This window comes from Sinocyclocheilus grahami, unplaced genomic scaffold (assembly GCF_001515645.1).
Source record: "Sinocyclocheilus grahami isolate Dianchi unplaced genomic scaffold, SAMN03320097.WGS_v1.1 scaffold343.1, whole genome shotgun sequence".
Classification (NCBI taxonomy): domain Eukaryota; kingdom Metazoa; phylum Chordata; class Actinopteri; order Cypriniformes; family Cyprinidae; genus Sinocyclocheilus; species Sinocyclocheilus grahami.
Genome location: NW_015505522.1, coordinates 1,265,216 through 1,289,410, shown reverse-complemented (window position 1 = coordinate 1,289,410; position 24,195 = coordinate 1,265,216). Strand labels below are relative to the sequence as shown.

At 37.6% G+C, this 24,195-nt stretch overlaps 2 protein-coding genes across 2 annotated transcripts in view; one reads left to right on the top strand and one right to left on the bottom strand.

Moving 5' to 3' along the window:
• Window positions 1-9,432, top strand: part of LOC107603226 (protein Red-like) — an 11,789-nt gene extending 2,357 nt beyond the window's left edge. The window contains exons 2-11 of the mRNA XM_016295968.1: window positions 910-976; window positions 1,870-1,962; window positions 2,976-3,035; window positions 3,646-3,811; window positions 6,530-6,655; window positions 7,471-7,607; window positions 7,689-7,746; window positions 7,829-7,917; window positions 8,004-8,112; window positions 9,311-9,432. Coding sequence (XP_016151454.1) covers window positions 910-976; window positions 1,870-1,962; window positions 2,976-3,035; window positions 3,646-3,811; window positions 6,530-6,655; window positions 7,471-7,607; window positions 7,689-7,746; window positions 7,829-7,917; window positions 8,004-8,112; window positions 9,311-9,349 — 944 coding nt within the window. The 3' untranslated portion in view covers window positions 9,350-9,432. The remainder of the gene's footprint in view (window positions 1-909; window positions 977-1,869; window positions 1,963-2,975; window positions 3,036-3,645; window positions 3,812-6,529; window positions 6,656-7,470; window positions 7,608-7,688; window positions 7,747-7,828; window positions 7,918-8,003; window positions 8,113-9,310) is intronic.
• Window positions 9,433-12,014: 2,582 nt separating this feature from the next.
• On the bottom strand, window positions 12,015-24,062 carry LOC107603225 (solute carrier family 22 member 6-A-like). The gene is made up of 9 exons (XM_016295967.1): window positions 23,540-24,062; window positions 20,214-20,317; window positions 19,059-19,213; window positions 17,470-17,638; window positions 16,455-16,578; window positions 16,265-16,380; window positions 14,400-14,606; window positions 14,239-14,331; window positions 12,015-12,138 (listed from the first exon to the last, which is right to left on the bottom strand). The coding sequence occupies exons 1-9, from the start codon at window positions 23,918-23,920 to the stop codon at window positions 12,015-12,017; spliced, it is 1,473 nt and encodes a 490-aa protein (XP_016151453.1). The 5' UTR covers window positions 23,921-24,062.
• Between the last annotated feature and the right edge of the window lie 133 nt (window positions 24,063-24,195).

The window sequence follows — 24,195 nt, the reverse complement described above, 5'->3', positions numbered from 1 at the left end:
CCTTTTAATACATGTTATCCAGGAGTCACTCTCATTTATAATCACGGCATCGTCTGATAAAATCAACATGCATCTACACTAAAGAGCGGCTATGCGGTTGTTTTGGCTGGATTACTCTTTTGTCTCATGCAGCGCACTGCCTGCGTCTGAGTAACAAACTAAAAACAACAACAAACTAAAAATGTGCATGTGATATTAACAGACGAACTGCGCTCATATTTATAATTCCACACACTCAGTAAGCGACAGGTGCTTGGAAACCCTGTTTTGTACTCATTTATTGAGGAGTCGCTGCTTCTCTGCCGCTCGCTGCACAGAACAGACGCCGAGAGAGGCGACACTTCTCCGGGAAAGTCAGACCTCGCGCTCGCGGGACAGCACTGGAGAAATCTTCCAACTGAACCATAGCTAAGCTTTATCCAGAAAAGTGGCTAGGTTTGTCAGTATGAATATTCTGTGGAAGAAGCCGCTAAAAGGGTCTGAAAGTTGCTAAATCTAGTTCTAAAGTCGCTCGTGTGTGTGAGACGCGGGAGCTGATGGCAGCGGGCGCTGGATATTTGTGGAGGTCAGTGTGGATGAGTTCTTCTGTGTCATCACGTTCTATTAGTTCTACAGCTTCAGTTTCTGAACGTTCACGCTTAGTAACACGTACAGCTGTTCCTTCACCACAGTGCAACAGTGAAGAGGGACCCCTTTCAAACAGTGTCGCGTTCCCAACGTTGTTTAAGCGACACACACCGGTATTTTCAAAATCCGTATCATAACAAAAATAAAAACCGGTATTCGGTATGAACCGGTATACCGCCCAGCACTAGTTCACGTGTATCTTTGGGGTGATGAACGATTATTTGACCACATCTAATGCTCACTGTAGTGTGATGTGTGTTTTCATGTGTGTGTCTCTTTCAGCTGATGTTTACTCCAATCCTCTGGCTCCGGATGGCCATGAGGTGGAGGATCACCGCTCAGCGCTTCAGTAAGTGCTCGTCACCATCACTTCATCTCCGTATAATGTGCTGATGATGATAGATCAACTGTGGTATTAATGACACCCTCGGTTGGTAAAAAGACACCCTTGTGCATCGTAAAGCCTTTAAAATAGTTTTAATTCAGAGCAGGAAATTCATGAAGTCGTGGAATTAAATGTTGCATCTTTTGTATTTTTGTTTTTTAATACAGACATCTAAACATCCTTAAATCAGGATTGAGATGCAAATGTGAAATGTCTTGAAAATGTGCACTAAATAAAGTGAGTTTATGCTTAAAGCTAGAACTCATTTCTGTCCGTGGGGAATGAAAACTTATTTTCCCTTTGAATTCATTTTTCTCTCTCTCTCTCTCTCTGAGCCTGTTGGCAGATATTTATGTTCTTGTTTTAATCATAAACTTGATCAGTTTCAGATCAGACTTCTGTCATTTTGCTTCTCAAGTAAATGTATCTTGATTTAAAAGTCTTTAAACGTTTGGACTGGAAAACAAGACAAAATACTGAGCAAGAACATCACTTTTTTGCATTGTGATTAGAAGGTAGAATAAAAGTTAGTTCTGTTTTCCAGTGGTTTGGAGCGGAGCTATTCAAGGCTTTTTTATATATACATATTGTGTTCCCTTCAATTTATTCACAAAAAGTGTTTTATTTAGTATTAAAAAGGTCTTAAAGACTTCCCTGTTATTTGATAAATACAGTGATGTGAATGATCTTTCTATCTAGTGTTAAATCTATAGCTTTATTAATGTTACCTCGGATAAAGTGAGGGAAACATCAGCAGATGCAGTCATTTTTGTTGCAGTCCATTAAAATGTTTGACTATTTTCGTGCTTCGCTCATCTGTTCTTGTGCCTCACTGAGCATCTGTTTGTGATCCTCAGATCCAAGCTGACCAATGATGACTTCAGGAAGCTTCTGATGACCCCGAGATCTGCGCCGTCCTCAGCTCCACCCTCCAAAACACGCCACCATGAGTACTTTGACTTTGTCTGAGATCTTTCTTTGAGTCACTACTCACTTCTGCTCGTCGCTTATTTGTCAAAACAAAACCTAAGTTACTCGAGTACTTGTGCTTCATGTTACCATTTAAGACACAAAAACAAATCGTACATACAAGGCTCGAAATTGCGACCATTTTGGTCGCATATGCTCCTGAAATTTAATCTGTGCGACCTCAAAATATATTTGGGAGCATTTGTGCGAGTGCATATAATTGTTGTCGTGCGACCTGTTTTCGTTTCTCTAAAAATCTATGTGCCTTCTGTGTGTTGATACGGTGACCTGTCTGCCGTTCTATGAAACGTTAGGCTACATAACCAGTTAAACTTCATCTTTACATTCTTAACTTTAATGCAGATTTTAGATTGGTTAATATTAGCTGTCAATCACCCAGCCACTGCTCTCCACTGTCAGGTGACAGGGAGCTAACTACCGCGGGGAATGAAAAAGGCTGAAGAAGAGAGAAAATAAAAAAAGAAACACTGACAGATTTCTTTTGTGAACCACCTAAAGTTACAAATAATGGTGCTGGTGATGGCGATCATGTGGTGAATGTTGGTCCACCAGCCGAATAGAAGGCGTACAGTTTTCGGAGAGAGTGGTTGAAAGACTTCTAGTGGCTCCGCTATGAAAATTAAAGAGAAAATTTGCTCATTGTGACTCATTTTGCCAGCACCGGTCACATTTATTAATTGATAGGCCAATGTTTGCAATAGTTACATGTTAATGTAAAAACATCAAAATAAGAATTATCACTTTGTATTTAACATGTAACATTGTAACCTTAAAAAAATATGTGCAAGCGTATTAATACAATGTAACAGTTTTGCCAACTTGAACAGGAATCTGTGTCCTTTTTATGCTTGCTCTGGTTAATTCACGCTCAAATACTCGACTTCCCAGCTAGTCTCTGCAGCCCTACACTGCATGTTTCCATGATAGCAGTCTGACAAGTCTGTTTGACGTCTTGTTGTGATGAATTTCCCAGGATGCCACGGGAATATAATGAGGATGAGGACCCTGCGGCTCGCAGGCGGAAGAAAAAAAGGTGAGTCGAGGAACAGTGATGAATAAATCATCCTACATTACTACTGCTGCTGCTATTGTCTCTCTTCTGCATATATTTACACGTTTCTGATGACTTTATTCACTGCTGATCAAATGGCATTTCACTTTTTCACATTTTAGATAAATTAAATGAGCAGCAGGAATAAATAGACATTTAATTTCACTCATGATTTTGGTTTGATAAATGTGTTGTTTAACTTTTTTAAACTTTTCCTTGCAGAGGAATATTTCTATTTATGCTGTATTCACCTCAGATTCCCGCTTGTGTTAGCAAGTGGAAAGTTAATTTATTAAAAATAATAAATAAAAACACCAGGGCAGAATTGACATGTGAGCTTGAGAATTTTTAAATATTGAGTTTTTCCCCATGCATTAATGCAACCCCCAATTTTTTCTATACCAAAATGTGTGAAATTTGTCTTGTAAAAATTCCACAGAGCCTTGAGCTTTTTTACAAATGTGGTAAAACCAAACACAATTTTTTTTTTAGTTGTTTTAGAATGATTTTTATTTGTCATAATACGATGTGATGCACGCAAGAGCAGGTTTTGATTGTTGTTCTCTGTTACCGTTTCCGCTTCTGTCTGAAGTTACTACGCTAAACTGCGGCAGCAGGAGATGGAGCGAGAGCGCGAGCTGGCGGAGAAATACCGTGACCGTGCTCGAGAAAGACGTGACGGTGTTAATAAAGACTACGAGGAGACGGAGCTCATCAGCACCACGGCCAACTATCGAGCCGTGGGACCCACTGCGGAGGCGTGAGTGTCCTCTGCCATTTGTGCCTTTCATTTAATATCAGTTATTTATTACTGTATGTCATGCAGAATTACAGTGGTGGCCAAAATGATTAGAACAGTAGTATTTTCAGCAGATAAAAATGGTTTTAAGTCAGTTATTTCTATGTTTTGCTGTAGTGTGTCAGTAGGAAATATCAGTTCACATTTCCAAACATTCATTGTGCCATTAATTGTAATAATGCAGCGAGATGTTTGTGCTGCACACAGAGATCTGATCTGATCATCATCAGTCTGTCTGGAGTCACATGAAGAAACAGAACAAACTGAGACCGACTCAATCCAGAAGAACTGACGCTTCAAGAAAGCTCCTGCAAAGCTCCAGCACTGTTAAAAGTTTAGGCACTTGTGTAAAAATGCTGTAAAATGAGGATGCCGTCATACACAGATTTTCTTGATCAATGAACTTCTCTTAACTAAATGAAATCAACATTTGGTGTGAGCATCCTCTGTGTTTAAAGCAGCTTTTGCCCTCGGTGCACCTGAGCAGAGTTTCTCAGGAGCTTTGCAGGAGGTTTCTTGAAGCGTCTTGGAGATAAAAAAGTGCAGATAAATCTCGCTGCATTATTACAATTAATGGCAAAATGAATGTTTGGAAATGTAAACTGATATTTCCTACTGACACACTACAGCAAAACATAGAAATAACTGACTTAAAACCATTTTTATCTGCTGAAAATACTACTGTTCTAATCATTTTGGCCACCACTGTAATTCTGCATGACATACAGTAATAAATAACTGATATTAAATGAAAGGCACAAATGGCTGCATGCACATGACAGTGAATATGTGACCCTGGAGCACAAAACCAGTCATAAGGGTCAATTTCTCGAAATTGAGATTTATACATCATCTGGAAGCTGAGTAAATAAGATGAATAATATTTGGCCGAGATACAACTATTTGAAAATCTGGAATCTGAGGGTGCAAAAAATCTAAATATTGAGAAAATCATCTTTAAAGTTGTTCAAATGAAGTTCTTAGCAATGCATATTACTAATCAAAAATTCAGTTTTAATATATTTACAGTAGGAAACTTACAAAATATCTTAATGGAACATGATCTTTACTTAATATCCTAATGATTTTGGCATAAAAGAAAAATCAATAATTTTGACCCATACAATGTATTGTTGGCTATTGCTACAAATATCCCCCAGCGACTCAACACTGCTTTTGTGCTCCAGAGTCACATATATGGCTCAAAATCTGAAAAGGGGTGCTTAAACATAAAAAAATCATGTAAACAATGATCATGACGTAATGTTGGCTTGTCAGAACTGTTACATTGAATCAGCTGTCGCAGATTTGTGCACTTTTGAAAAATCAAGTTTTGATGCACGAAGCTGTTTTTATTGTCTCTTCTAACAAATATCTTTTATTTAAATGAAAATGCCGATTCTGTTGTAAAAAAAAAAAAACACTTATTTTATTTTATTTTTTATAAAGCTGTTAGAGATTTTAAACCTCACTTCATTCCAAACCAATAAGACTTTCGTTCATCTTTGACTCACAAATGAAGACCTTGTTAAATATATTCTCTCGCTCAACTCGTGCTATAATTTGATTTATATTATGTGGCCGTTGAATGCTTAAATCTGATTGGCTGACGAACGTTCTGAGGTGCAATTATTTTCAGGGAAACGCACAGCGAACGTAGTTCCAGGCAGCTCTCTTGACCGCATTACAGTTCCATATCACTTCGTATAGTTAACTGTAATAACAGAAATTAGCATACAGTACCTATACAGCACTCAAGAATTACTGCAATCACACGTGCTCGCACACGCACACTACGGTCACGCAGTTTGCACAAAAAGTTGTTGTCAGCGCTGCCCTGACAATTTTATCAGTTAGCTTATATAGTGTAGTAACTTAAAGGCTACACATGACATTTCTCTCTAGCGAGGTAATAACAGCAGTGTTTAGAGACGCTGCTGCAGAACACTGTTAAGGGACGCACAGAGCTAGCCTATTTCACACAAGCTCTCTCTCTCTCGTTTTCTGTCTGTCATTAATAACTGCATTAGAATGCTATCAACGGCTCAAGCCTTCATTACCAGCTTTAAAACAACATTTTGGAACTAGCAAAAGAGGCTTTGGATGAGCTGCGGAAGAAATAATCCTACTCACAATAGCAATTTAAGTACAAAAACCAGACGAATCCCTTTAAATATATAATCTGATCAATGTCTTGAGGTGTGGTAACCGTAGTACAAGCGGAATAATTGACTCCAGGCCATTGAATTATTAGAAAAATATTTTATGTGCATTATTTTTCTAATAATTCAATGGCCCGTCGTCTATTATTTTGACGATTTCAAATCAGAAATCTTAGTCTAAAAGGACGAAGCCGTATTACGTAGCTTGTGATTGAACAGGCAAGGACGCCAATGAAAAGAATAAGAATCCGTTTCAGTCGTAATTGATACTACAGATGTGTTTTGTCTGCATCTGGATGTGGTTTCAGTGATCTGATCTCAACATTTTTAACATTTTCCACCTGTATTTAGTACAGACCACAAAAAAAAATCATGTCGTGTCAACTATAGTTTGATGTTGTTCAGGGCTGCGACATGAAAAGAAAAGGTGCATTGTGGTTTCCGGTGAGGTTGCATGATCAGACTGCACTAGATGATTTTTAAAGTCTTGTCAAACTGCTGTATTTGTTCCTCAGGCTCAGACGACGCTCACCACTAATGACATAGTCATCAGCAAACTGACGCAGATCCTGTCGTACCTGAGGCAGGGCACCCGCAACAAGAAGCTCAAGAAGAAGGACAAAGGTAGTTTTCCCTGTAATGTACTTGAAGTTTAAGTCAAGATATGTTATACTTGTAGCACTTTAAATCACCGAAACAAGACTATAATTCATGTGCCTTTTCACATTTTTGGAGTTTTCAGACGTGGAAGTCGTTTGAGAAACTGAACGAAATCAAGCTAGTTATCTACTAATATCTGTCAGTGGGGAATGAAAACTAGTTTTCCCTTTGAATTAAGTTGATTTTTCTAAGCCTGTTGGAGCGAGTTTTAAAAATTACTTTAACGTCCTAATTGAACTATGGTCTAATCCTGGTTTAGTTTAAGCCCTGTCTGTGAAACCAGGCCTTCATTTCCAGAAAAAGTAATGCAATTAGTTACTTTTTGGGGAATAATGCAAAATTTGAATGCATTACTTTTAAAAATAACTTTCCCCAACGCTGATTGTGAGTGTACACAGAAGTTGACCCTTTACAGTTTCGAATGATGTGTTACTCTTATCTGTTTGAGTAGAAATGGTGGTGTATTTGAAGTTGTTTCCGCTGTTATTAGGAAAAAATGCATGTGATGGCGCCAGTGTCTCCATGTCGTGCAGTATCGCACCAGTACCTTTATTTTAGCGCACATTTATCTAGGTTAATGTTAGGGTGAGCGGATGTGTAAAGTTGCCGCTACTTATATATTTACATTTCAAATGATAAACCATATTTGAGGTCAACGGATGTTTGGATTTCCTGCGCAATATAGCTACTGTATTTAGCACAAGTACCAGCCTTTTGTTTGTGTGTTTAACCAACTAACAAAATTGTGGTCGACTGTTAAGGGGGCAGCTCTAGTGTATAGATTAATAACATCAAGTTCCAATTCCAAAGGATGCAATGGCTTTTTACGTTTGTTTCTTTAACCGTGAACACTGGAAGCAGACGTGAAGAGAAGAAGCATCTTGGAGATTTCTTTGGGATGTCAAACAGTTACGCCGAGTGCTACCCTGCCACGTGAGTTACGTCGTCTTCTGTCACGTACAGTTGAGGATGCTGATGATGTTGAGTTTGGGAGTGTTTGCTTCTCTGTTGTAGAATGGATGATCTGGCTGTGGACAGTGATGAGGAGGTGGACTACAGCAAGATGGACCAGGCATGAGTGATTTTGAGTTGTAATGGAGAAATGTCTCCGTGTGTCTCTGGTCAGGCGTGTTCACGTGTGTGTCTGTCTCTAGGGTAATAAGAAGGGTCCTTTGGGCCGCTGGGACTTCGACACGCAAGAAGAGTACAGCGACTACATGAACAAGAAGGAGGCGCTTCCCAAGTAACACAGACTCTGTTTTTCACCAGTTTGCATCGATTTGAGGTTGCGTGTTCACTTTAATCATGATGATAATTGTGTTTTTGTAGGGCTGCCTTCCAGTACGGCATCAAAATGTCTGAGGGCCGAAAGACTCGCCGCTTTAAAGAAACCAACGAGAAGGCTGAGCTAGACCGACAGTGGAAGAAAATCAGTGCTGTGAGTTTACAGGCTCTATTCTGCAACACTGTGTCGTGTTTAAGAATTTGAGATGTAGTGGAATAAAACGCTGGTTATAAAAACGGAGAGTTCCGGTCCTTGATTCTGATTGGCTGAGCCACGTTCGAAGCTGTTGTAAATGACTCTACAAAGTAACATACACCTTTGTTTAAGTTTGTGTTGCTTGGCAACTACTTTGTAGCAACCACAACTGTTTCTGAGGAGCTACATTGTTTGGTGGAAGAATACTGTGTTTATTAATATCATTACAATTTATTTGCTCTGTTTTATTTTGTGAAACCTTACTACGTATATGGATATAACCGTTTTATATAAAAAAAAGCATTGACTGTGTGATGATAACATATGATAAAGTTTAGTAATAATGCACAGGCATCAGTGCCGTTTTCCTAAATATTAGCGCATGAGCATTATCGCAAATGTAGTATTGATTTTATATAACAGTTCAACAATCAATTTAATTGTTACATTTTAGACACAATACTGTCTTGTTTTTTTCTGTTTGGCCAAAAAAAAAGCATTGACTGTGTGATGATAACATATGATAAAGTTTAGTTATAATGCACAGGCATCAGTGCCGTTTTCCTAAATATTAGCGCATGAGCATTATCGCAAATGTAGTATTGATTTTATATAACAGTTCAACAATCAATTTAATTGTTACATTTTAGACACAATACTGTCTTGTTTTTTTCTGTTTGGCCGATGAAAACGTTTCGAAACAAAGCTGGAGCAGGACATTTATGCATCTCATGGCAACACTGCGCGTTTCATTCCTGAATGAATCTGCTTTTAAATGAGTCATTTGAGTCATTGATTCAATGATCCATTCATAAAGACAGCCGCTTGCTTTGTTTCTACATGAATCAGGTGTTTTGAATGAATCGTTTGAATGAATGATTCAATGAATCACACATTAAGGCAGGGATTTGCCGCCACCTACTGGTGGTTTTAATGTCATATTTATTTATCTATGATAAGCCTAAATCAGCACAAAAACACACTCGGCAAAATATCATTTAATTATCATTATCAAAAAATCCAGATAAATACAAAGATTTTTTTTTTGTCAATATCGCACCCCTATGACCCACGTGAGCTGCAAACAGATGTTTGGTGGTGATAATGGTGTTCATTCAGTCCTGCAGCATGTTCACACGGTCTCTGTTTATTTCAGATCATTGAGAAGAGAAAGAAGATGGAGGCAGATGGGTGAGTGTCAGTGGTTTCGCTTCAGTCAATGAAGACGTTTTAAAGTCTTCAGTTTTAAAAATATCCTAAAAAGCCTTAATCGGGTCAGTCGTGTGTTGTCACAAAAGTTTATCATCATATGGAAATGTCTTAAGTTTTGCAAATTAAAACAAGTGATTTTTACACCGTTCAAGCACAAGAAGATGTGAAAGAACTTAATTTGGTACTCTCGCGGTCTGAGGCGTTTTCTGTGCACAGAAGAAACGTATACAATATATATCATGTTGGATATTTAAAAAAAACACACTTTAAGGCAGTTCAAATGTTGACACATCTTACCAAGATGCAATTTTATAGATGGTTTATACTAAATATTTTGCACATAAATGAACCAGGGTGAACATATATTTAGCTCTTAACTCTTTGCATTGGATATAAAAATGTGACCCACTGGCCTGTAACAAAAATGCCTAGCTTTGAACCCTGATTTTTTTTTCTCTCCAAGAATTAATCTTGGAAACCATTGACATATGTGACCCTGCAGCACAAAAGCAGTGTTAAGTCGCTGGGGGATATTTGTAGCAATAGCCAACAATACATTGTATGGGTCAAAATTATTGATTTTTCTTTTATGCCAAAAATCATTAGGATATTAAGTAAAGATCATGTTCCTTGAAGATATTTTGTAAAGTTCCTACCGTAAATATATCAAGACGTAATTTTTGATTAGTAATATGCATTGCTAAGAACTTCATTTGAACAACTTTAAAGATGATTTTCTCAATATTTAGATTTTTTTGCACCCTCAGATTCCAGATTTTCAAATAGTTGTATCTCAGCCAAATATTGTCCGGTCCGGTCCAAACCATACATCAATGGAAAGCTTATTTATTCAGCTTCCGGTTGATGTATACATCTCACTTTTGAAAAATTGACACTTATGACTGGTTTTGTGCTCCAGGGTCACCTGATCAAATGCACAACTCCTGTTTGAACGCATTTATTCATTAATACAAATGCACTGTCATGTAATTCTGAGTAACAATAAAGCTTAACACACTCTGGAATGCAGTCTGTCATTCATTTATATTATGTAAAAATAATATTCATTATTTTTGAAATAAGTATTCTGCTCATCAGGGCTGCATTTATTTGATCAAAAATACAGTACAAAAAAATAAGCGAGCGCAAGCTAGATGGACAGAAGCAATGCAACACCCGCTGAGTGGCATTAAACAGCTTGAAAGATCAAAGACCACTTTTAATATAACTCCGACTGGATTCGTCTGAAAGAAGAAAGTCATCTACACCTAGGATGACTTGAGGGTGAGTAATTTATGGGCTAATTTTCATTTTTGGGTGAACTAACCCTTTAATGTTTGCCACCCATACCACCACTGGCTCTGCACCACTTTACCTTAATTCATTACTTGAACTATGGTTGATGACATGGTCAATAATTGTTTCCTGAATTTCATTTGAATCTCGAGCTGTATTTTCTCCTTTTACAGTAATGCAGCTCCTCCACCCTGTATGCAAACTTCTCTTTCTAGCTCTCTTACTCTCCTTTCATGCCTTGGGCCTCTTTGATCCATACTTGCAAATAGCAGGACAGAGGTGGCATCTTTTGAAGAGTTGATTGAAGAATTGTGCAAACGAGTTTCACACAGGTGCATTAGAGATTCGTGATTATGCAAGTACTTTCTGTCAGCTGTGAATAGATATTTTCCTTTTGTTCAACACCGTGAATCCAATAGAGTTTGGGGTCTTTTAATGAGATCTGTCGTGACCGTTTTGACAAAGGGTGTGAAAAATGTGTGAGAAAGATGAAAAAGTGTTAAGGCATTTGCAAGAGGAGACTTCTGCTGTGCTAAGAATGTGATGATGAAGATCAAGTGGAGCCCAGTTTCTGGGGGATATTTGTAGCAATAGCCAACAATACATTGTATGGGTCAAAATTATAAATTTTTCTTTTATGCCAAAAATCATTAGCATATTAAGTAAAGATCATGTTCCTTGAAGATATTTTGTACATTTCCTACCGTAAATATATCAAAACTTAATGTTTGATTAGTAATATGCATTGCTAAGAACTTCATTTGAACAACTTTAAAGATGATTTTCTCAGTATTTAGATTTTTTTGCACCCTCAGATTCCAGATTTTCAAATAGTTGTATCTCGGCCAAATATTGTCCGGTCCGGTCCAAACCATACATCAATGGAAAGCTTATTTATTCAGCTTTCAGATGATGAATACATCTCAATTTCGAGAAATTGACCCTTGTGACTGGTTTTGTGCTCCATGGTCAATCACAAATCACTTCAGAACTCATTCATCTTCAATGTATAAATAAATATTGTGACTGGATTTTAAAGTAACATTAATAAGCAATTTCTTTAACACTGCCTATGAAAATATGAAGTATACTGTAAAATCGACTGATACAGGCTGCATGCACTTGCGCCTTCATTTAATTTAAGCCAGAGAGGGTGTTTATCAAAATATGGTAACAAACTAATAGTCATTAAAAGATTTCAGAGAGAGTCGAGAAACTCCACATAAGCAGTAAACTGCACCAAAGTGTTTACTGTGAACTCAAATGCTCAAAACACTTCATTTTGAGCTGCATCTTCAGCTTAAGCAGTAGAAAAAAATCATTTTACACCAAAACAATTTACAGCTAGAAATTCAAATGGCCACATTAGGAGACGTGGGAGGAACATTTATTGGGCAGAGGGCCACTGTCGCAGTGCCAGTAATATCACCATGTGTGCTGCCGTCTCCAATGATGGTGCGCTTTGCCACATGCAAACTATCAGTTCAATACAGAATGCCTCATCACATTTTTTGATGCATTAAATGAAAGACTTTCACCTAAAGAGAGAGGGCTGCTGATGGATTTGCCATGCAAGGAGCTATTCAACACTTCTGAGTTTCATATTTATAGCTGTGTTTTGTTGTCCATTGTGTAATGATTGATTGAAAGAATAAATTAATTTGACCACAAGTTGCTTATGTTGCATGTTTTGTGAGTGTTGGAGCATTTTGAACACTTCATTTTGAGCTGCATCTTCAGCTTAAGCAGTAGAAAATCATCATTTTACACCAAAACAATTTACAGCTAGAAATTCAAATGGCCACATTAGGAGACATGGGAGGAACATTTATTGGGCAGAGCGCCACTGTCGCAGTGCCAGTAATATCACCATGTGTGCTGCCGTCTCCAATGATGGTGCGCTTTGCCACATGCAAACTATCAGTTCAATACAGAATGCCTCATCACATTTTTTGATGCATTAAATGAAAGACTTTCACCTAAAGAGAGAGGGCTGCTGATGGATTTGCCATGCAAGGAGCTATTCAACACTTCTGAGTTTCATATTTATAGCTGTGTTTTGTTGTCCATTGTGTAATGATTGATTGAAAGAATAAATTAATTTGACCACAAGTTGCTTATGTTGCATGTTTTGTGAGTGTTGGAGCATTTTGCAAACAAAATGAGTAATTTTGGCCATTGAGCTGTGTGTTAACTGTTCTGAAAATGTAATGTCTGAGTGGGCAAATGTGTTTAAGCAATTGAGAAAAACTGTAATGAGCATGAATTCATAAATGAACAATGGTGTAAAATAACACTTAACTACATATTAAATGCTGTAAAGAATTGTTGTATAGGTTCATGATACCTAATGCATTAGCTAATGTTAATGAACTGAACCTTATTGTAAAACGTTACAGTTTGTTAACATTTTGTTACATTTCGGATACAATGAAAAACTTACTATAAAAATTATTCTACTTTTTGTGTACATTATTAAGTCACTGTAGAACCTTCATTACATTCTAAATAATCGTGAAAAATGTATCGTAATAGCATACTTTTATTACTAGTACTAATACGCAATAGCATACTAGTACTAACAAAGAACTTCTAATGCTGTACTTTGAAACATCTGAACAAAATCAATCCCTGCAATCATGCATTCAATTTTCATGTCTACTGATTTTCCAACAAAGTCATGAAAGAACAAAATTCAAGATTATCAGGCAAACGGTGATTTAAAGCATGTGTCATATAGACTACTTGTACACTTTTGTACATTAAAGGAGTAGTTCACCCAAAAATGAAAATTCGCTGAATGTTTACTCAGCCTCAGGCCGTCCAAGATGTGGATGAGTTTGTTTCTTCATCAGATTTGGAGAAATGTAGCATTGCATCAGTGTCTCAGCAATGGATGCGCTGCAGTGAATGGGTGCCGTCAGAATGAGCGTCTGATAAAAACATCACAATAATCCACAAGTAATCCACAGCACTCCAGTCCATCAGTGAACATCTGGAGAAGACAAAAGCTGAAACACATCCAGCATTATGATGTTTTTAACTCAAATATGAGTCCATAATCCATAACAACGCTTCCTCCGGTGAAAAAGTAATCTGGTCTGAAGCAGGAGAGAAATCTGCACAGATCAGTCCAAATCAGCTCTAAACAATTATGTGTGTGGATTTTGATGTGAGAGATAACAGGAGACAGACTTGTTCACTGGAGGAAGCATTATTATGAATTCTGATATTTTATCTAGAAGCAAAGGTTTACAGTTAAAACGCCTTAATGTCTTGATGGATTTGTTTTTTACAAACACAGCTTTTGGCTTCTCAAGACATTAACTGATGGACTGGAGTGCTGTGGATTATTGTGATGTTTTTATCAGCTGTTTGGACTCTCATTCTGACGGCACCCATTCACTGCAGAGCATCCATTGCTGAGACACTGATGCAGTGCTACATTTCTCCAAACCTGATGAAGAAACAAACTCATCTGTTGTCTAGATTGAGACAGCAAGCATCAATAGCAGTCTTTTAATGTTCGTCTCGAGGTGTAATAATTATTACTTTAATTGAACTGGAGTGTCTGACAGTGGATGAAGCCCAGAGGACTTGTTCTCTTCACTCTGTTTGATGTCCCGTAAGGCCAGCGACTCACTCTGCGTCTCTTCTTTAAGACTTCGGCTGAATCCGATGCTGAAGTTGAAAGCTAGTCACAGTGATTCATCGTGGATTCAGCTCTGAGACTTTACCCTTTCTCCTCCACATCCTCAATGGTATCAGGCAGAGGAATGTCAAGGGTTTCTGGAAGCAAAAAGGCTATGAAACCAGCGAGCACAGCGGATCCTCCGTATATGATGCTAGGCAGAGCCGGCAGGATCTCCTCCAGGATCAGGACTGCAGGAGCGGCCATGGATCCGATTCTGGCCATCGTGGAGGCAAAGCCCATGCCGGTCTGCCTGTGGAACAAACATGAAAACAGTTATCCTATGAGGTCAAGTTCATGTAAAAGTTTGCATTGCTATTCCCTACTTGTTCTGGAAATGCAAAGTACAATATCTCTAATGCATGGTCCCACTTGGGCTTGTGATTTTTGTATTATCATTACATATTTAGTACCATGTAACAGTAACATTTCTTCCTCTCTCTGTTTATGTTTTATTTCTGGTACTACTTTATACGGTTCTATTTATGGGCATTAGTTAATTAATTCATAAAGTATATGAAAATGTTTTCAAAAGAATATATTTTGAAGAATGTTGGTAATTGAATAGTTTCTGGTTCCAAAGGACCACCACGAAAGTCAGTGGCTACCAACTGTTTGGTTCTCAACATTCTTCAAAATATCTTCCTTTGTGTTCAACAGAAGAACGAAACTCGTACAGCATCAGAACAACACGAGGGTGAGTAAATGATGATTTTTAGGGTGAACTATCCCTTCATTTTATGCTTGCTCGTAATACGGGAACTAATTTTAACTTGTACAACTTGAAACGTTGCAATCATTTCTACATGCATTCACCTTCATGAATAAATGCCATAAAAGTTCTGTCCATTGTTAATAAATTCCTCCTAATAGATTTTATATGACGCTTTAGGCATGCTTCGTTTTTTGTCTTTTTTTATTAAAATGTCACTAATGTGAACTATATCATGCAAATTAAAGAGATAGTTCACCCAAAAATGAAACGTTGCTCTTCATTGTTGTTAACTCAGGCCATCCAAGATGTAGGTGACTTTTTTCTTCAGTAGAACAATAAAGAAGATTTTTAGCTGAAACTGTGCTCCTTGGTGATTCATAAAATGCAAGTCAGTGGCTGCTGTCAGTTTAAGAGTCAAAGAAATCATATCAGGCAACACAAAATGAATCCCCGTGGCTCCTGACGATATATCGAGGTCTTATGAAGCGAAATGATCAGTCTGTGCAAGAAACAACATTTTGTGTTACTCATGCCTTGTAATGCACCTTATAATGCATTGTACAATCTCATTGTAACCACACTTAATACATTATAATACATTTTTACACTATGCTTCTTAAATTTGGTTATACTTGTTTACGACAAGATATAATGTATTACAATGCACATTATGAATAATTACAGTACCCTTTATAATGCATTATTCATAGAGGCTTTAATTAAAGTGTTACCAAAAATTTTGATTTCCAAAGAAGGTGTAATATTACCTAATTTGTTGAAGATAAGTTCAGAAACATTTCACCACTTTATTTTTTCATAAGAATGAAGATTTTTCAAATCTTAATTTTAAAAATTAAGCATAAAAATGAATGTCCTGCATGTGAAAAAAGGCTGAGAATTAAACAAATAGTTGTAATCTGGCTCAGATTCAGACAGGAATCATGTTATTTTGTCGTCCTTTTTTTTTTTTTTTTTGCTGATTAAGCAACACAAGACTTCACTGCACAAACGTCAAAAGCAAAAATGCTACAAAATGCATAATATGTTTTGGAAAAACATCATTTGCTTTAGCAAAACAGCCGTTACTTTTGGAATCAGACCCCCCCAAATTATTTTGCAAACAGAGTATAATGCAGGATGGTAAGTTAATGTATTTATGAATGTATATTTAAGCATAATACTAGTTTGATTCTCACCAGACGACCATAAGGCACATGGATATCTTCCTCATGGTTGGTGTTTTTAGGAGATCAAACACAGTATGAATGCTCTTACTGGACTGCACCTCTTTCTGCATGTGTGACTCCAGCACCTAAACATGAAGATGTGATATATGAATATGTGATGGTATGAAATGTGAAATGTTGCTATAGGCTGATGTGAAACCTCTAAAGTGATCTTCTCTGTCATCTCGGGCTTGCCGTTGATTTTAGCCACGCGGTGGAGATGCTTCAGTGCTTCCTCAGAGCGACCGTTCAGCACCAGCCAGCGAGCAGATTCAGAGTACCACCTTCGACATGGAGACATCTCTGTACGTGTTATTGTATGCTGCATTCGTTTTTTACTAGGTGCAGAATTTCAATAGTTCTAATGAGTCTACACTCTTAAAAATAAACTGTATTGTCTAAATGGTTCCATAGAGAACCTTTAACATCTGAAGAACCTTTCTGTTTCACTAAAGCTACTTTGTGGTGAAGGAAAGTTCTTCAGATTATAAAAAGGATAGAAAGAGATGGTTCTTTAAAGAACCTTTGACTGAATGCTTCTTCTATGGCATCGCTGTGAAGAAGCACCTTGATTTTTAAGAGTGTGTGTGTGATTTAAACACCCTTTGAGAAATTTGGAAATGCAGAATCAACACAATCACATACTATCTATGCATGCTGAAAAATGACTCTTGTTTAAAGATGGCTTCTGTTACGCTTTTTAAAACTGTGGTTTTATCTTGCATTCAGTGTTCTTTCCTTTTTCATCTTATAGTATGCCTTTTATAATCTATGAATTTTTTGATTTCTTCAAAATCTTGATTGAAAAAAACAACAACAACAAAAAGCTAGTTTTACCATCATCGCCTGAGATAAAATATACAACTAATTTACTAAACATATAGTAAAGTTGTCACAACCTGAACATTTTCAATTTGAGGTTCATATTCTAGTTAAGCCTTTATTATAATACCATTCTTCACTATTGTAACATTCTTGCATTAATGTAATCAACATATTCCTAATCCAAACAAAGCTTGAATGGCTTTCACTTTCACATTTTTGGGTGAAACATTCCTCAGGGTTAGGTTTAGTGTAGGCGGGGACTTTATTTTCAAATGCAATAGAGCATTGACTTTTTAGCGTCATGATTAAGTTTCATTCACTGCCAAAGATTGATTTGAATAATCTCGTACCAGCTGTAGAAGAAAAAGATAAAGAAAGGAAGACCGATGGCCACGTGTATTTTGCGCCAGTCCTTCAGACTGTACGCCACTCCAGCTAGAATCATCTGACCAAACGTGAAGAAGAAAGACGATATGGTGCCCACCAGCGTCCGAGCCTTAGTCGGAATCCACTCCACCTCTATAACAACACGAACATTTCAAGTCACATTTATTTATATAGGCCGATAAAAAGGAAAATAACAGTGTTAATGTGGCAAAATCAATCAGTAAAACAGCTCTATTGAAGATAACAATGTTATTTTTTAATTACAATCCATTTAGTTCAATGTTGTTTCAGTTCAGATCAATAACTGTGTCAGTGTTGCAAAATTCATCCATATCTGCTATAAGGCTCTATACAGACGACAACAGCATCATTATTCATTATTCTTATCTGACAGTGTCAGTGAATTTATATTTTCCAAATATTGTCTTTTAAACACCTTCATATTTTTTCTTTAAAGTAAAATAACATTTGTGACCCTGGACCACAAAACCAGTCATAAGGGTAAATTTTATGACTGAATAAATAAGCTTTCCATTTATGTATGGGACAATATTTGGCTGAGATACAACTATTTGAAAATCTGGAATCTGAGGGTGCAAAAAAATCTAAATATTGAGAAAATAGTCTTTAAAGTTGTCCAAATGAAGTCCTTAGCAATGCATATTACTAAAAAAAATTTAGTTTTGATATATTTACGGTAGGAAACTTACAAAATATCTTCATGGAACATGATCTTTACATATTATCCTAAAGATTTTTGTCATAAAATAAAAATCTATAATTTTGACCCATACAATGTATTGTTGACTATTGCTACAAATATCCCCCAGCGACTTAAAGGGATAGTTCACCCCAAAATTAAAATTTTTACTTACCTCCAGGGCATCCAAAATGTAGGTGACTTTGTTTCTTCAGTAGAACACATATGATGATTTTTAACTCCAGCCGTTGCAGTCTGTCAGTCGTATAATGCATGGCAATGGTAACAAAATCTATGAGAGTAAAAAAAACATGCACAGACAAATCCAAATTAAACCCTGCGGCTCGTGACGACACATTGATGTCCTAAGACACGAAACGATCGGTTTGTGCCAGAAACCAAACAGTATTTATATAATATTTATATAATTTTTTACCTCTAAGTTGATTGTATGTCCAGCTGCTTTGTGCGCGCGCACGGCGTCCGGTGCGTGAGGTGTGTACGCTCTCTGGCGTAGTTTACGCGAGCGCCGGAAGTGATCTCTCGTGCGTATACGTCACTCATTGGTTACACAGTGCACAGTCATTGTAGGTACGACGGCTAATCAAAATGGTACATACTTGCGCTTATCCAGATTGTTCAAACCGACTTAAAACTAAAAGATTACGTTCTCTCGCGCAAACTCATTCGGGAGTGCAGGGTCACATATGTAAACACATTCATAGTAATTGACTTTAAAAATCATTCTTCTTATCTATCTCCATTGTTTTCCCCTATGCAAATCATTTTGTATATTGTATATGTTGGATGAACCAGTCCTTTCCTTTCGAATGAGTGAAGCGAGACACTCACTGAGTGAGACGGCATTGAGAATGACTCCAGACACAGACATTCCCGTCAGGAATCTGAAGATGCAGTAAGCCACGTAAGACGGTGAGAGAGCCGTGAACGTGCCTAAGACAGCGAGCTGAAAATACGACCAAATCAGCATGGCCTTTCGCCCAAACCTACAGGAGAATAAAGAGTAGCGAGATGATTCTGACATATCCTTCACCGATTCAAAAGACTACTGAAATGTTTTTCTAATCCATTGAATGAATGCATGAATGAATGGTGGGTTATAGTGTAGATAATCACAGCATGTTTAGAGTTCATGCTGTAATAACATCACTGTACAGTTGAGTTCACTAATGCAGCATGTACTGTACGTAGTGTTTGATGATGAGCTTTACTACCCACAACTCAACCAGTGATTTTTAATATTATTGATATACTATTATTTCTGTTCATATTTTCAATTCGATTGAATTTTTACATAAAACTGCATGTTGCCTTCCACCATTTGCAATAAGTGAAAAGCTGAACCGATCGGTCGCTTTACAATGAGGTATGTAGTACTGGAAAATATCAAAAGTGAGTAATATTATTTAAAAGTATAAAGTCTGCTTTGATTTCGTAGCTTATTGGGTGTTAATTAAGTACCTCATAAAATGATTTCTCAATGCTTGGGACAATAAAATCAATCAGACAACTGTAAGAGACATGCAGATGTTAATGCCACATGAATAAATATTTAAAATCAATAAATTAATTGTTCAATAATATTAAACATTTAATGGCGATTGGACATTATCAAATCAATCCTTCTTTTTAATGTTATTTTTCTATTCAATTCTCATTTTGCTTTCCTGCATATTATCAACAACTAGAAAAAATTATTTACTAGTCTTGTAAAATAGTCTTAATGTTACTAGACTTATTCAAGATCATTAGTGTCCATGTGAATGCAGCTAAAGATTAACTGCTAAAAACACTGTGGTGTTTTGCTGTAAAAAATAACTGCTGGCATATGGTTGAAATGCACTTGTACATCATTGATTCATGACCTCACATGTGAAAAATAGTCAGACACATTGTTTATTGAATCTTTTTACTGTGCAAAAAGACATATATGTCAATGTGTTTTGTGTAATGGTGTTATAATGACAGCGGAAACAGATGCATTACCTGTCAGATAGCCCTCCAAATATAATGGCACCTGTCAGCACTCCTCCCATGTAAATGGTCTGGCTCATCTGTTTGAGTGAACGGAGGGTACAAACCAAATCCCACTGTGACAAATAAGAGAAAAGCATCACTGCAAAACATGTTCCTGTAGTGGACAGCAGGCAAACAGAATGGCAACCCAAACAACATCTGGAAAAGTTTCACTTAGGATGAGGTCTCTACATTAACAGAAGCCTATTGCCTCGATTTAAGAGAAAACACCTCTGATTCGGAAAGGCACCGATTTGCAAATACCTCATGCTCAGGATGGACTCATGGCTTGACCAAGAGAAACATAAATATTACACTTTACCAGACTTCACATATCTTTCAGATTGGTCAGCATAATCCCTCCAATTTACATAATTTGCTAATTTATCCAATTTACTCAACAATCCTTCTGATTTTCTTTACTGTTAAAATTAAATTAAGCTGGTTCCCCCGAAATAAAATGAGGAAGGAGTTATTTGACGCTCTCATACTTACCTTAGATGACGTATGACCGAAAATCACAATATTACTTTAGCTTAGAAACTCAATTTCATGCACATAAGGGTAAACATTTTGTGGACCTTTTGCGAACAAAATCCCAGCCTGTAAATGCATTTTGTGACTTGCTAATTTAAAAAAATGTAATGTACAAAAAATGTAATTTTGCATTTTGTTCAAGAGAGATGTTTTCTTTTACCCAATAAATTAAATAAATGTAAACTGCTTATATTGAATATTCCTGTGTAATTGGAAGGCTCCACTCTGATACCTCGGCTGACTGAGGAGAAATATGCTATTTTCAGGCTGATAATGGTAAAGACAATTGTAATGAGATGGAATATTTGAACTTTTAGGAAGTCACAAACCACAGTACTGTTCAGCCTGTTAACTGTCAGCATCCCACTATCAGGATGCTTGCCACATTTTTTATATTGCCGTTTCCCTATCAAATGTTTTAGCAATCATCCTATTCAAAAGCTTAAACACTCAAAACTCATCCATTAAAATCCATTTAGAAATTAACCATTGCTTTATATGGAAATGGAGCTTCAAACCCGTTTAGCAGGCTCCTCCCCCTAGTGGGCGGTGTCATATTCCAAAATGTACTACAATATTTTATAATCAAAACTTTTTCTAATTGTGACAAAACACATGCTGTTAGAAAGGTCTGAGTCTCAAGGCTCCAATATAGATATTTAGTGATAAAGTAATATTGTGACAGAAATTGCCTATGACAGCCACATGAGGGTTAATTGCCGTTTGGATCTGGACTTAATTTCCCATTACCCTTTGCTCTGTCTATTAGTTCTTATTGTTCCCAGCTGTGTGTCATTAGTCTTATTAGTTGCCCTATATATACCATGTTCTGTTAGCCCTTGTTTGCGTCAGTGTTGAGTTCTGTTACTTTGTGTTTGTGGACTCTATGTTTTGTGGATTATTTTTTGCAAGTGATTTCTGCCAGTGGCTCTGTTGTTTGCATCATTGTTTGGGACTACAATTAAGCTGCAATTGGATCTTCTTGTAACAGAGTATTTTGTGACAGAATACTGAAGCCACACTACAGATCCAGCAGCACGAAGGACAGGATTTAGCTCCATTTAAGTCCATCTCCGAAGTCTGGCTGTACTTCGCCAGCAGGGAGTGGAGGTGCGGACCATCACCCTGAGGTTCTGGACAAATGCGGAGCGGCTGGGTTGCCAGAATGCAGACCTTAAGGGCATTTTTAACTTGTCTGGACAAACCCCTGCCACCTTGGGAGATGGAACTGGTGAAATATTTGGATTTCTGAAATTTCTCCAGGTATTTACAGATCCACAAGGAGGGGGAGGTAATTCACCACCAGAGTCCACCTGCAGGGGCTGTCCCATCCCCACCTCCCTCGTATAGTCAAGCCCAGGACCCTTCATCAATTTCCACGTTTAAGCGGAGGTCGAGAAGGAGGGAAGCTAGTTCTACATCAGTAGTTCCTAAGTCCGCTCCTGTGGTCCCAAGTCTGGTGGTCCTGAAGGACCCAACTCGTGTGGACCCAAGCCTGGTAGTCCCAGAGGTTACTGAGCAGCCCGCTCGCCTTGTCTCACACATGATCCTTGCCCTGCCGGCTCCAACCAAGCTCCTTGCCCTGCCGGCCCCACCTAAGCATCCTGCTTTGTTGGCCCAGGAGTCTGCCTCAGAGTTCACTCCAGTCTACGAGTTCACTCCTGAGCTCGCTCCAGTCTACGAGTTCACTCCTGAGCTCGCTCCAGTCTACGAGTTCACTCCTGAGCTCCAAATTAAAACTGCTGTTTTACAATTTTGAGCATGTGGTAGTTTATTGAAGTTGATTGTAAAGCCATTGCTGCCAGTCATTTGATTTTTAACTTTATGTATGTACAGTGTTGATCAAAATGCAAACTAGGTTCTAATTGAACATACAGTTGTGTATTCATCACCCATGTAAGAAAGTACGACGGTGAAACAACGTCGCGTTATCAACACCGATTCAATTTGCAAAATCAACACCTAATTCAACGTTAATCCAACGTTTACAGAATGACCTTAATTCACCTATGCTGAAGGTAAGACCGTGAAACAACGTCGCATATTCAATGGTGAAACAACGTTGTGATTTCAATGGTGAAACAATGTCCCAATATCAACATTGATCCGATTTGTAAAATCAAAACATAATCCAATATTGATTCAACCATGGTACCCAATCTTGATTCACCGTTGAATCAATTGAAATGCCGGCTGGGTTGCCAGCGATTCTGTCTGCATCATTGTTTGGGACTACAATAAAGCTGCAATTGGATCTTGTTATAACAAAGTATATCGTGACAGAAATTTATACATTTGTGACGGAAAATGCATCAAAAAAGGCTATGAATTTGTGTGACCCAGTGGCTATTTTCGGTATAGCGCCTAAACAAAATCTTACAAGTACCTCAATTTTTGTGATGTCAACTTCAAATTTGGAACATAACTAAAACATAAGTTATGGCTTTTGATTTATAGCAATCTTAGATTCCAAAACATTCTGTAAAATATTTTTTATTTAAAATAATGCACTTTAGTATAATATTATTTACAGTAAACTTGCATAACTTTTTTACACTTTCATTTTTTGAAATGCTGCTCGTCTTCTATAAAAAGAGACCAACATTAGGTCTGTATTGCAAAGTGTTAATGCATTAAGTTCGGATAGTGCATTTTAAGGTCTGTGTTATTTAATATTAATATATTAATCTATTTATTCAAATTCTATTGTCAGCCTAACAATTGTTGAAAAGCTGAATTGTAAATCGGAAACGACTTACTTCTGACACTATAGATGAGATGAATTCAGTCTTGTCATATGTCCAGCCCTCAGCACAAGCCTCTGTCTGGAGTTCAGTGGCATTTGTGTGACTCGGTTTGTCTGTGATTAAGTGCCACTGAGCGTCGGTGTACCGGGTGCATTTGGACGGTGTTCGTGATGAATCCAGCGGGATAAACGCGCGAAGCAGTGCCGCCGTGCTCTCGTTCAGCGCCGCCGTGATGTTCGGGATGCGACAGTGATGCTCCGGTACACCGGCAGTGAAGTTATTGAGTAAATTCTGGCTAGCCATCAGAAGGCCCGGGATGGACAGAAGAGCGACATGAATCATCTGAAAGCGTCCAAACCCGCCAACTTCATCCAGAAGATCAGCAAAGCCCATGCTGCTATTGATATATTTCTAATTTTCTAATCTCCTGTATTTGTAGGCTATATTTCTTAACCTCAGCAGACTGACAACGACTGAACTCTCGATGTTATGTAAAAATGACACAAACAAGTTATTTAAAACTTTGAATGACTAATTTTGAGGTTAATGGTTGCCAAAAGAGTCTCTGATTTCTGAATGCAAAGCATTTTCCAAACACAGAGCTGAAATGAATTAAGTCACCTCCTCCATGACACACACACACACACACACACACACACACACACACA

Coding starts and splice junctions, on each gene's coding strand:
- LOC107603225 (XM_016295967.1), bottom strand. CDS start 23,920: ATGGGCTTTGCTGATCTTCTGGATGAAGTTGGCGGGTTTGGACGCTTT. Junction 19,214..20,213: donor TTTGGAGGGCTATCTGACAG/GTAATGCATCTG, acceptor ATTCTCCTGTAG/GTTTGGGCGAAAGGCCATGC. Junction 17,639..19,058: donor TCTCAATGCCGTCTCACTCA/GTGAGTGTCTCG, acceptor GTGTTGTTATAG/AGGTGGAGTGGATTCCGACT.